The following is a 13,863-nucleotide window of genomic DNA, read 5'->3' as shown; positions in this document are numbered from 1 at the left end:
GGCCAGAGAGTTCTCTTTTTTCTCCCACGTGCATAAGGCCTATTCACGGATAGATTTCTTTGTGGTGAGCAGGGCACTGATTCCAAGAGTGGAGGGAACGGATATTCAGCCAGAGCGATTTTGGACCACGCCCCGCACTGGGTGGAGTGGGAGGAAGAAAGGGACCAGCGCCCGTTGTGGCGCTTGGACGTGGGACTGTTGACAGATGAGGAGGTTTGTGGGCGGGTCCGGGGGTGCATTCAGAGATACATAGAGGCCAATGATAATGGGGAAGTACCGGTTGGTGAGGTTTGGGAGGCTCTGAAAGCAGTGGTTAGGGCAGAGTTAATCTCAATTAGGGCTCACAGGGAGGAGAGAGGACGGAGAGGGAGAGGTTGGTGGGGGAGATATCAAGGGTGGATAGGAGGTATGCGGATTCCCCTGAAGAGGGGCTGCTGAAGGAACGACGGAGCCTCCAAACGGAATTTGACTTGTTGACCACAGGGAAAGCCGAGACCCAGTGGAGGAAGGTGCAGGGGGCAGTATACGAATATGGGGAGAAGGCGAGCCGGATGCTGGCGCATCAGCTAGGCAAGAGGGAGGCGGCGAGGGAAATTGGAGGAATCAGGGACGGAGGGGGGAACACGGTGCGAAGTTCGGCTAAAATAAACGAGATATTCAGGGATTTTTATGGGAACCTGTATAAGTCAGAGCCCCCGCGGGGGGTGGTGGTGGGGGTCCAGATTGGGATAGGGGAGCTGGTTACGGGGTTGGGGAGTATGCAGGCGGGCAAGGCCCCGGGGCCTGATGGGTTCCCGGTCGAATTCTACAGGAAGTTTGTGGAACTGCTGGGTCCGCTGCTGAACGAGGGGAGGGAGGTAGAGATTCTCCCCCCCCGACAATGTCTCGGGCGCTGATCATCGAACAGGACAAGGACCCGCTGCAGTGTGGCTCGTATAGGCCGATCTCGCTCCTTAATGTAGATGCCAAGTTGCTGGCAAAGGTCCTAGCCACAAGGATTGAGGATTGTGTCCCAGGAGTGATACACGAGGACCAAACGGGGTTCGTGAAGGGCAGGCAGCTAAATGTAAATGTGCGGAGGCTCCTGAATGTGATTATAATGCCCTCGGAAGGTGGGGAGGCAGAAATGGTGGCGGCAATGGATGTGGAGAAGGCCTTTGATCTGGTGGAGTGGGAGTACCTATGGGAAGTGCTTGGCAGGTTTGGGTTCGGGGAAGGGTTCATAGGGCGGGTCAAATTGTTATACCGGGCCCCGGTGGCGAGCGTATCTACGAACCGGTGGAGATCAGAATATTTTAGGTTATACTGTGGGACAAGACAGGGGTGCCCCCTGTTGTTTGCTTTGGCAATTGAGCCGTTGGCCATGGCGTTGAGGGAATCTAGAAACTGGAGGGGGTTGGTCCGGGGAGGGGAGGAACATCGGGTCTCGTTGTATGCTGATGACCTGCTTTTGTACATCGCAAATCCAGTGGAGGGGATGGTTCCTTAGGGAGTTTGGGGACTTCTCAGGCTACAAGTCCTCCCTAGGTTCCTGTTTGTGTTCCAGTGCCTGCCCATCCTCATCCCCAAGGCCTTTTTTTAAGCAAGTAAGCAGGAGCATTATGGGGTTTGTATGGGCAAGTAAGACCCCTAGGGTCAAGAGGCTGTTTCAGGAGCGTAGTCGGGACAGGGGTGGGCTGGCGCTACCGAACCCATGTAGTTATTACTGGGCAATGATTCGGAAATGGGTAATGGAGGGAGAGGGGGTGGAGTGGAGAAGATTAGAGGGGGCGTCATGCTCGAGCACTAGCGTGGGAGCGCTGGTGACGGCACCGTTGCCGCTACTGCCGACACGGTACACCACAAACCCGGTGGTGGCGGCGACTCTTGAGGATCTGGGGGCAGCGGAGATGGCACAGGGGTGAGTTGGGGCCTCAATTTAGTCCCCAATACGGAATAATCATAGGTTTGCACCGGGCAGGATAGATGGAGGATTCCTAAGCTGGCATCGGGCGAGAATTAAAAGGATGGGGACCTATTTATCGATGGGGCTTTTGCTAGCCTGGGGACGCTGGAGGAGAAATTTGGGTTACCCCCCGGAAACGCTTTTAGGTACATGCAGGTGAGGGCGTTTGTGAGAAGGCAGGTAAGGGAATTTCCACTGCTTCCCGCACGGAGGATTCAGGACAGGGTGACTTCGGGTGTATGGGTGGGAGAGGGCAAGGTCTCGGCGATCCATCAGGAGTTGCAGGAGGCGGAGGAAGCCTCGGTGGAGGAGCTGAAGGGCAAGTGGGAGGAGCTGTGGGAGGAACTGGATGAGGGCTTGTGGGCAGAGGCCCTGGGTACGGTTAATTCCTCCTCGTCTTGCGCCAAACTTAGCCTGATCCAGTTCAAAGTGGTTCACAGGGCACATTGACAGGGGCGAGAATGTGCAAGTTTTTTGGGGTGGACGACAGATGCGCGAGGTGCTCGGGGACCCCAGCGAATCACGCCCATATGATCTGGGCGTGCCCAGCGCTAGAGGGGTTCTGGAAGGGCTTCGCAAAGGCTATGTCCAAAGTCTTGGATACTCGGGTAAAACCGAGCTGGGGGATAGCAATATTCAGGGTTACAGATGAGCCGGCTTGTTTTTATTATTGTAAGGGGCGTTTGCCCCATTTTTCTCAGTTTGTTAGATAGTTTAATGTTTAGTGGGTTAAGTTGTTGGTGGGGATAGCGTAAGGCCTCGCTTTTTACTTTTCGATGTATATTTTCTTTCCTTTATAGAGTGTTTTGTAAAAATGTGAATAACTTGAATAAACATATTTTAAAATTAAGGAAATGTGGACAGGCCGAATTTCCTTAGCTTCCTGAGGAAGTATAGGTGCTGTTGTGCTTTCTTGGTGGTAGCGTCGACGTGGGTGGACCAGGACAGATTTTTTGGAGATGTGCACCCCTAGGAATTTGAAACTGCTAACCATCTCCACATCGGTCCCATTGATGCTGACAGGGGTGTGTATAGTACTTTGCTTCCTGAAGTCAATGACCAGCTCTTTAGTTTTTCTGGCATTGAGGGAGATAGTGTTGTCGCTGCAGCACTCCACTAGGTTCTCTTTCTCCCTCCTGTATTCTGACTCGTCGTTATTCGAGATCCGGCCCACAATGGTCGTATCGTCAGCAAACTTGTAGATGGAGTTGGACCCAAATTTTGCCACGCAGTCGTGTGTGGACAGGGAGTATAGTAGGGGCTAAGTACGCAGCCTTGCGGGGTCCCGGTATTGAGGATTATTGTGGAGGAGGTGTTGTTGTTCATTCTTGCCGATTGTGGTCTGTTGGTCAGAAAATAGAGGATCCAGTTGCCAAATCCTAGGTTTTGGAGCTTTGATATGAGCTTTGCTGGGATTATGGTGTTGAAGGCGGAGCTGTAGTCAATAAATAGGAGTCTGATGTAGGAGTCCTTGCTGTCGAGATGCTCTAGGGATGAGTGTAGGGCCAGGGAAATGGTGTCTGCTGTGGACCAGTTGCGACGGTATGCGAACTGCAGTGGATCAAGGTGTTCTGGGAGTATGGAGGTGATGCGCTTTATGATCAACCTCTCGAAGCACTTAATTATGATGGAAGTCAGGGCCACTGGACGGTAGTCATTGAGGCATGTTGCCTGGTTCTTCTTTGGCACCGGTATAATGGTGGTCTTCTTGAAGCAGGTGGGGACCTCGGAAGGGAGTAGGGACAGGTTAAAGATGTCCGTGAGTACCTCTGCCAGCTGGTCCGTGAAGGCTCCGAGTGCACAACCAGGGGTCCCGTCCGGGCCCATCGCCTTCCGAGGGTTCACTTTCTGGAAGGCCGATCTGACTTGGGAAGCTGTGATGGTGGGTATGGGCTGCTGGGGCACTCGACAGCGGATTGTTGGTTAAATTGAAAAGTTAAATGCAACTAAGATATTGCATTTACTATTCTACTCACCAATCTTGGAAGGGCTGTAGCTCCTACTGTTTTGCAGAGTCTTCTTAAATCCCACTTAGAGTTTAACCTGTTAAAACCAAAATGGCAGCCACAGGTGAGATCACGAAGATAAGCCATTTAGACTTGAGATTTTAATTTCAAACCTTACACAAAGACATTTCAGAATCAACAGCAAGACCAATCCACTCATGATCAAATATAAAGCTAATTGATAGAGCACTTTGACACCTAATTAAAATAACCTGAATCACCACATTCTTGAAATGCCAATTTCCCCCCCTAAATGTTGATTCTTGTTCAAACTTTTCATCATAAAACAATTACCCACACCACAATGTTTTCCCTCCACGAAGATCAGTGGTTCCTGTTGCGTACCATGCCATAAGTGCTTGCAGTTCTGGTAACTCACCTAAATGGTTTGTATGCATTTGTTAACATGCTGATGACTATGCTTTTGTTATTTGACTGACAGCACTGCAGCCATACCTAAACCCATCATCCACATGCAAACTTTACTAAGTGCCTCAGTACAGGTCCAGAAGTTTTAATACCAATTGAATGCAAAAGGTTTCACCAAGTAGAAACACTGAATGGATTGCCTATATGCATAATATAAAGTAAGTAATGTCACTATAGTCCCTGATGACCATAGGCTGCTTTCCCCTTTGAGGGGGAGAGCTGATCGGTGGTGATTTGACCTAAGGATCACCACAGCTCAGGTGAGAGGCAAGGCTGAGAAGGCGGGCCTTCGTGAATAGCCCCAGCCAGTACAGGAATTGAACTTGCGCTATTGACTTCATTCTACATCACGAACCAGCTGTCCAGCAAACCGAGCTCAACCACCCCTACTTTATGCATAATATACATTTACGAGTAATGTCACACTTAGTAAGCTGAAGTTTTTTTATAAAAGAACTGATCAATATTAGTACATTCACTGTATCCTAATGGAACACTCAGATCTGCCTCTCAGCATGAAGCAAAAACTAATTTATAAAGGCACTTACCTAACCACCATCAGCTGATACTTGTTAGCATAATGCAAAGCCATGTCTGCTACTTTCCCTCCAGTTACAATTAGATTAACACCAGCATCTGCTATTGCCTTCACCTGAACTTCCATGAGATCCTCCTCGCCTTTGCTGAAAGTCATCAATTCATCTGCATTTTTTAACAAAACTGTGCCCTGCAAAAAAAAGTTTCATATGGAAAAAGATTGTTCACTTCTGTAATTTCTACTTCTAGTGATAATTGTGCTCAGCAGCACCTTGGAAAGAAGATCAATACAGAATGTGCTGAGGGTCGTTGGATAATGTCCAGTGAAATTTAACAAATTACTCTCAAAAAGGGTTTAGGTTATCCAAGAATATTCATAGAACTGCAGGAGGTCATTCGGCCCATCGAGTCTGCACCGATTCACTTAAGCCCTCACTTCCACCCTATCCCCCTAACCCAATTACCCCATCTCAATCTTTTTGGACACCAAGGGCAATTTAGCATGGCCAATCCACCTAACCTGCACATCTTTGGACTGTGGGAGGACATGGAGCGCCATGGGGAAACCCACGCAGAAACGGGGAGACCGTGCAGACTCCACACAGACAGTGACCCAGCAGAGAATTGAACCTGGGACCCTGAAGCTGTGAAGCCACAGTGCTGCCCACAATGCTACCATGCTGCCCACAAATGTGACTACTGCTAAATTAAGGCAAACATGCTCCAGCTCTCCCATCTCCAGTTTGCAAAATAACACAAATTAAAATATTTTGAATTAAATAAAAGACATATCCGAATCACCAAGATCACTGCTTCACTGTTGCAACTCAAGGTTCGCATAACCGTCATAACTATTTTCTTTTACATGGGGAAACTTATATTCTCTATACCCAAATCCTCCTACCCAAGAACAGCAATATAGCAGGCGAGAGATATTGGCAGCATCAATATCCACTTCAGCCATAATCAGATACTCCATGCACAGGTAGTAATGCAGGAAGTGATCAAAATGGGCACTATGTGTGGCACTTGATGAGTCAGCAGCCTAAAGGCTGGAGGTTCTGGCTGCAGACACCTTAACAGGTGTCATTATGAAACAGATGGAGAGTATTGCTATAAAGTCTAACACCTCCGCACCAAGTGCGACACAAAAGACATTTTCAGACAGTACAAGATTGATTCAGGGAGAAGCAACAGAACTAGTGGAAATGAATGAAACTTACTTCTAACGTCAGGTTTATTTACAGTAATTCTACTTTGGCATTCAAATTTAAAGTTCAGATTAAACAACTCCACTTTGAGCATCATATGGTATCAAAAATCACAACATTAAAAACTAGGGGTAGCACGGTGGCACAGTGGCAGCACTGCAGTCTCACGGCGCCGAGGTCCCAGGTTCGATCCTGGCTCTGGGTCACTGTCCATATGGAGTTCGCACATTTTCCCTGTGTTTGCGTGGATTTCGCCCCCACAACCCAAAGATGTGTAAGGTGGATTGAACATGCTAAAACTGTCCCTTAATTGGAAAAAAATGAATTGGGTACTCTAAATTTAAAATAAATTTTTTTTAAACTAGCATGCTATCAATGTACCGTGAGGATTTTCATGGACAGTCTTTTAAAATACCTAGTATTTTGCAATCTACATATTTCGTCTAGTATAAAAATGGCTTACAGTTCAGAAATACCTTATGGATTTTGAAAGGTTAATAAAAAATCTAAACTATGGTACCTTTGTCTCTGTTACCATGCAGTCAAAAGGACACGAATATACTGCTATTTTGGCATCTTTGACAGAGGTAACATCCCCCTCGGTTTCCCGTTTGAAAACCATGCCGTGAAGCACCGATGAAGTAAGCACACCAGATCCCTAAAAAAAAGACACAAATACACCAACATCACACTATGCCCTTCCCAATCAAGCCACTGTGATGTTGTTTAATTACAAATATTTCTGCCAATGACCATCTATTCAAACTAAATTTAAAATCTGTAATTTTAAGTGTTATCATGCATCTTATTTATTCCACTTCAGATGTCATCAGTAAGTGCAGCAACATCATTATTTGTTGTTACCTGTGTATATTTAGATTTATCAGAAGTTAGTTCAGATTCTTCTCAGTTGCTTATTTCAATGTTTAACTAACTGTTCCTGTTTGAGTCCATACTGGATTTTAAACTTTACTATTTTTATATATATATATATATATATATATATATATATATTGAAGATGAACCTTCAACACGTTTCGAACTACCCTTTTGTGGTCAGGTTACCACTGTAATGTAATGTTCTGCAGTTCCTACAATTTAATTCAATAAAATCTTTACGCTACAGCAGCAACAACTTGTATTTGTACAGACCCTTTAATGCAATAAAATATCCCAAGGCATTTCACAGGAGTATTATAAAATAAAACATGACATCGAACCAAATAATACGTCAGATGGTCAGAATCTCGGTCAAAGAACTCAGTTTTAAGCAACGTCTTAGCAGAAGAAAGCATGGTAGAGACGGTATAGGTAGGGAATTCTAGAGCTTAGGGCCTGGACAACTGAAGATGCTGTCACCAATTGTGGAGCAATTAAAATAAGGGACGCACCAAATCTAGAATTACAGGAGAACAAATATCTCGGAGATTACGGATTAGAGACGAGCAAGGCCCGAAGTGATTTGAAAACAATGATGAGAATTTCAAAATCAGAACATTGGAAGCCAATGTAGGTCACCAAGCATAGGGGTCACAGGACCCAGTGCGACTTGGACTGGCAGCAGAAGTATGGGTGCCCTCAAGTTTATGGAAGGGAGAATGTGGGACACCTGCCAGGAGCGAGTTGGAAGTGTCAAGTTTAGAGGCAACAAAAGCATAAGGGTTTCCAAAGCAAATGCACTGAGATAGGAGCAAAATTATGGAGGTGGAAATAGGCCATCTTAGTGAATGAGAGGTCAGAATGTGACAACAAGGCTGCAAACAGACTCGCTGATCTCAGACCGATAAGTAACCAAGAACTGAAAATGTCTTTATTCCTATTTTAAAAACGTACGTTGTAGCAAGTTTAATGCTACAATAACAAAAGGTTTGTTTCACCCATGACTCACCAGGATTTTGCAAACTCTAATATTGTCCACATTAAAATGTCCGGATTCTGAATAGATAGATACTGAAAGGAAAACATAACAATTACTATATAGGCTTTCAATATGATCGAACATGCTTCTTGACATTGAAGTGTTTTTTAAAATGTGTAATATTGTTCCCAACCAAACATACCACATGCTTGTGTAATTAGCTTGCACAGGAAATCGGCATTGCCATATTGTTTACTCATTACAGCACTTCGAATGACAGGCAATGCATCGGCGACATCCCGCAGGTTCTTAACAGAGGAACAGATCAGGTCTGGAAGGATCGCTAGAGCCTTTTTGGACGCTGCCTCATAGCCTTCTATTACCTGTAGTCAAAACAATCAAATTGAAAACATTTTTTGCCCAAGGCATGTTTAGATGCTGAATCTTCCCTCAACAAAAATAGCAATCCAGCTAAATTTAAAGTTAACGTTTGAATCTCTGCTTATTGGTCATAGCAGTAATCTACAGCGCTGTCAAGCACACAGACTCTCATCGAATCCAAAAGCATAGCCTTATCCAAGAGGCACAAATGCCAAGGAAAGTACTTTGCAACCTCTGGGCTCACAAAACTGAATCACGGGCAAACCAGTGAAATAAAATTCGGACCACTCTCAACCAGATTGTCAGCAATTTGGAACTATTCAAGCACCCCAAACCCGGAAGTTATAGAAAGACATTCAACATATACTTTGGCCAGAGCGAATTAGCATACACATTTATGACCACAAGTGTCCATCACATTGAAAACATTGCACTAGGTTCATTTATTTAATATCCGTTTCTCAAGCTTTGAACATTGCAAAATATACGTCAAAACCATGAAGGGGAAACTCCAGTTTAAAAAAAAATAAATCTACCCACCTCGGAGACCGAAAGACCCATTCGCAGAAGTTCCTCAGCTAGGTCCAGCAGAGCGCCAGAAAAAACTAGCACAAAATTTGTTCCATCTCCGACCTCTTGTTCCTGCATGTGGGATGCCATTACCAACATCTTTGCAGCAGGATGCTGAACCTGTATCCAACAAACAGTTAATTGGATTCATCAGATGGGAGAATCACCAAAAATCTAGATGGATTCATATTTGTTTAACGAAGATTCCATCCTTTGGGCAGTTAGGATTATGAAAAATGGTCCAAGTGACTAGGCTTACTACTGCTACAGAACAAAAACTGAGATGAATACATCTCAAGGGTACAGAAGATGTGAAGAACAGCTTGTATTTATACAGCCTTTAGGGCAGACCTTTCAAGATACTTCACACAAAAGGTCAAACAAGATTTGACACCAAGTCACAAAGTGGCAGGTTTTAGAGAGCATCATAAAGGAGGAAATAGAAATAAGATTTAGGGAGGGAACTCGGACACTTATGACCCAGACAGCTTAAGGCAAAGCTGCCAAAGGTGGAGCGAAGAAAGGCCCGAATTGAAGCGAGTAGAGGCACATTTGTGGGTTGTGGAGCTGGAGGAGGTAAAAGAAAAAAGGTGGGGCGAGTCCATCGAGAAATTTGAAAACAAGGATGAGGATTTTAAACAAGTGGAAATAAGCAAATTCTTTATCATGGGCTGTGATCATAGGACTAAGGGGGGCACAAAGAAAATAAACAAGCCTTAATCAAGGTTAGTGATCTCTCCACCAGAAAGATTAGTGAATATATAGAATGAAAAGATGGTCGATTCAGGGTCAACTGATGCCATCGACTAAAAGGAGCGAAGGTCTATAAAATATTTATCACCAACACTTGATTTTCTCTCTGCAAAGGAATTCGGGAAAGTAAATTAGGGCGCCTTAAAGAGCGCATCAACAGGTGGAATGATTTGGGTTTTATCGGGAATTCTGAATGGGATGCAATGAAAATATTATTCATGCCACCATATATCACTAACATTACTGAAAAAAATATACAAGCATGCAAAAATTGCAGGCACAATACATGCAAGATTTCTTCAACCAGCCTCTGTCACTTGACTAATGGTTCCCTAACTTATCCGAGTTACAGTTGTACTTTGCACACATACAACAGCTGATGCGAGAAATAAAATTGCCAAATTGAAACTAAAATGCCATGAAATGGGCTCCGCTCTTTTATTGACCACCTACCTCCAATTCTCGCAGTATAGTAGCAGCATCATTGGTTACAAAAAGTTTCTCCACATGATTGATGACCATTTTATTCATTCCTATACAAATATCAAGTCCATCAGTATGAGAACATCCATAAAACAACCAACAAGAAAGCACTTTTCCTAGAATTGCATGAAGCAACATAATCATACCATTTGGACCGTAAGCTGTACGGGTAGTTTCAGCCAGCTCCTTGCAAGCTTGAATATTCCGGTACACTGCCTCCTCCAAGCCTGAAAAGTGCTGAAAATATACAGATAACAATTATAACTTGCAGAATTACCACATATACCCATTGTGAAAATTTTGACCCTGGGTGGGGTTAAATGTAATTAACTAGTAATAAAATTACTTTACAGAATATACGAAATAAAATATAAGCATTCCACTTATTATGCATGCCGGTAGGAAAGCACTAACTCAGTTTCCCTCACTATAGATGTTGCCTTACCTGCTGAGTAATTTCCAGCATGTTCTACATACTCTCAGCAATCAGAAGTCAGCTACAGATTTATATAGTCAATAAAAGGTAGTAATTTCTTTCCCATTAGTTTCCACTGGGGTCCTCTATGATTTTCCACTATGGGCGCAATTATTAGCAGACAAAGCACAACAAAACCTTCAACATTCTTGACATTAATCTCTGTAGCACTCTGGATTTCACCAGTGTATGAAATCGCAACTGCTTCGCAAACCAGTGACAGTATCTACATCAAGGGTTATTGACAACGTATACAACTGCCAACATGCCCTCATTAAAAACTTACACACCTTCCATACTCCATTTACTGGTTAAACGTGTTACATCCAAATAGGACTGCTTCAAATCCAGCCTTGTTGGCCTCAGATATAAACCCCAAACACACCTAAAACCCTAGCCTATATCCGGATCCATATTAAAAGCTACTCATCCATCACTCCATCGTTCTTGATTTTTATTGGTTCCCATAACACTGAATTTAGTCATTTCCCTCATTCGGACCCTAGCTGCAGCCAACATCACTGGCCTCTTACGCATGCCTGCCTATGTCCCTCAGCCCCAACACTGTAGGAGCACCCTCACCACCAGAAAGAGTGCAGAGGAGATTGACCAGGATGTTGTCTGGGCTGGAGCGTTTCAGCTATGAAGAGAGGCTGGGGTTGTTCTCCTTAGAGCAGAGAAGGCTGAGGGGAGACGTTGAGATGTAGAAAATGAGGGCCATATATAGGGTAGATAGAAAGAAACTTGTCCTTTAGTAGAGGAGTCATAGATTTAAAGTAATGGGTACAAGAATTTGAGAGGATTTAATGAAAACCTTCTTCACCCAGAGGATGGTGGGAATCTGGAACTCACTGCCCGAAAGGGTGGTAGAGGCAGGAACTTTCACAGCATTTAGATGAGCACTTGAAGCACCATAGCATATATGGCTACGGATCAAGTGCTGGAAAATGGGATTAGGATACGGTGCTTGATGGCCGGCACAGACACAATGCGCCTCTTTCTGTGCTGTAAAATTCTGACTCAACTTCCACTGATTCCTCCCACCTTGCTACTTATTTCTGTGCTTTCAAATACTCTCAATTTATGTTTTGGAATATGCTTTCATTGACCTTCTGCTCAGTGTCTATTTATCCTCTTTAAAGCACTTTACAATGTCTTCCTACATATAAATGGATGATACAGAAGTCAGTTGCATATTTTGCACAGGTACATAAGTATTTGAGCATGATGGACATGAGAGTGTACTGACAGACCTGCTACCACAAATTGACAGGTTAAAGCCAAATGAACATCAAGCTTGCAACGAAGCTAGTATTTGTCTTCTTGTCCACTTTGGGGTTGAAGTACTAACAATTGTTATTTAACTTCTAACTCTGCAAGAGCAAGACTGATGGCAGCTGTTAAGTCGATCTAACTGGTTTGCAAAACATAAAACGTATGCTCGATCACATTAACGCAGGTTCAAATGTTTGGTTTTAACCATAGCTAAACTGAAATACGGCCATCTTGTAGTCATTCCAAACTCACCCACTTTCGTCGCTGGCGGTGAAAAAGACTTTTGAAGCAAGACATCTTGTTGAACATTCTTATTTTACAACGTAAACTATATAAGTCAGCAAATACTGTTAGACCTCAGCAAAGCGGATGAACAGTACTCGTCAGGGCTTCTGACAATTAACCAACATCTCAACTTTAATAAACTGAGAGCAGTTATAATTCCAGCTGAAGTATGATCCTCATTCATATGACAAATTATATTATATTTACCACCTTTTTTATTAAAATGTTTTTTTTCCACCCCACCCACTCCATTCTGCTTATAAACTGGATTCGCGGTTTTAAATCCAGCACCAAAGCTGCCTCTTTCCGGGATTGTTCCCTTCCCTCTCCCCCAGTCTGAGGGGAAGGGCCGGCTCCCGGCGCTAGGCCGCGGGCAACCCCGCGCACATGGAGACGCCGCCCCCGCGCTCAGTCCCGGGATAAACACGGGCCTCGGCTGATTCTGGGTCCCCAACACCGACCCCAGCCAGGGGATCCTGACTGCAGTGGAGAAGAGGGTGGGAGGAAGAGGGGATGCGCCGCCATTTCTCGTTCTTTCTGGAACTTTCTCAACACGCGCTGCGCTGAAAAGGCCGACACTTTTCCGCGTACTTCTCCCGTCCGCTTTCCTCCCTCCCGTCCGCTTTCCTCCCTCCCACCATCTCAACAACGCACCTTCGCGCCGTCCTTTAACATCTGGCCAAAGCCCGGGGCTTTGGGAATATGTAACGCCATTTTCAGTTACTTTGTGTCGCTCAAACCGGACCAAATTCCGACAAGCCGGAGAGAAACGCCCAAAATGCACTGCGACCACTCGCCCGTCTTCCCAGCGACCATTGCGAACACTCGCCCTTCTTCCCCGCGGCCAATGCAAACATTCTCCCTTCTTCCCAGCGGCCAATGCAAACATTCTCCCTTCTTCCCAGCGGCCAATGTGACCATACGCCTTTCGTCCCAGCGGCCAATGCGGCAAAGCTATTCCTGAGCAGCAGCTATTCCCGAGCAGTGTTTCACTCGCCGCCTGAACTAAGTCCATTTGCTGCGCAACAAGACACTTGTCGAGATATCGGACGGAAGGAAAAGAACCACATCAGCTTCCATCTTTAATGGGTTATCAGCATTCCGTGAATCGCATGTGTGATTTGGGCATCAGCTCCTGCAGACACTGGAGAATTCATCCAAAATTAACAAGTGGCTTCTATTTACAAATTTCGGTTTTACAAACTTGAAAAGATGAGCTGGTTCATCAGACCCCTGCCCCTTCAGTCAAATTGAAACTACAAAAAAACTGCATTTACCAGTAACATGATAAAAAAAATCCCAAAGCATTTCAGAGGAATGTCAGTAAACACCATTTGTGACTGAACCATGTAAAAACTATTAGGTTAGTTGGCCAAAAGCTTTGGGAAAGAGGTCGGTTTTGAGGAGTGACTTTAACTCTAACCCTCGGTTATGGCCGAAGGCCTGGAAAGTGGGATTAGACAATTGATATTTTTTGACGAGAAGAGATATGATGGCTGAATGGCCTCCAGTGTTATAAATCTTCTGTTTCTTAAAGCAGGAAAGTGAGGCAGCCGAAGGCACGGCCACCGTTGGTGGAAATGGGAGATTCTCAAAGCGAGAATGGGAAGATCGCAGCTCCCTCAGAGGGACATGGGGCTGCAAATTATTACAGA

General features: G+C 44.8%; 1 protein-coding gene across 1 annotated transcript in view; it reads right to left on the bottom strand.

Annotated features, from left to right (window-relative positions):
* cct8 (chaperonin containing TCP1, subunit 8 (theta)) overlaps window positions 1-13,039 on the bottom strand; it is a 28,282-nt gene extending 15,243 nt beyond the window's left edge. The window contains exons 1-9 of the mRNA XM_072514028.1: window positions 12,863-13,039; window positions 10,320-10,410; window positions 10,144-10,223; window positions 8,908-9,057; window positions 8,189-8,369; window positions 8,017-8,078; window positions 6,649-6,786; window positions 4,929-5,107; window positions 3,922-3,988 (exon numbers count right to left, since the gene is read on the bottom strand). Of these exons, the coding sequence (XP_072370129.1) occupies window positions 3,922-3,988; window positions 4,929-5,107; window positions 6,649-6,786; window positions 8,017-8,078; window positions 8,189-8,369; window positions 8,908-9,057; window positions 10,144-10,223; window positions 10,320-10,410; window positions 12,863-12,922 (1,008 nt within the window). The 5' untranslated portion in view covers window positions 12,923-13,039. The remainder of the gene's footprint in view (window positions 1-3,921; window positions 3,989-4,928; window positions 5,108-6,648; window positions 6,787-8,016; window positions 8,079-8,188; window positions 8,370-8,907; window positions 9,058-10,143; window positions 10,224-10,319; window positions 10,411-12,862) is intronic.
* Between the last annotated feature and the right edge of the window lie 824 nt (window positions 13,040-13,863).

The sequence above is a fragment of the Scyliorhinus torazame genome, chromosome 8 (assembly GCF_047496885.1).
Source record: "Scyliorhinus torazame isolate Kashiwa2021f chromosome 8, sScyTor2.1, whole genome shotgun sequence".
Classification (NCBI taxonomy): Eukaryota; Metazoa; Chordata; class Chondrichthyes; order Carcharhiniformes; family Scyliorhinidae; genus Scyliorhinus; species Scyliorhinus torazame.
This window is presented reverse-complemented; position numbering and strand designations above follow the sequence as displayed.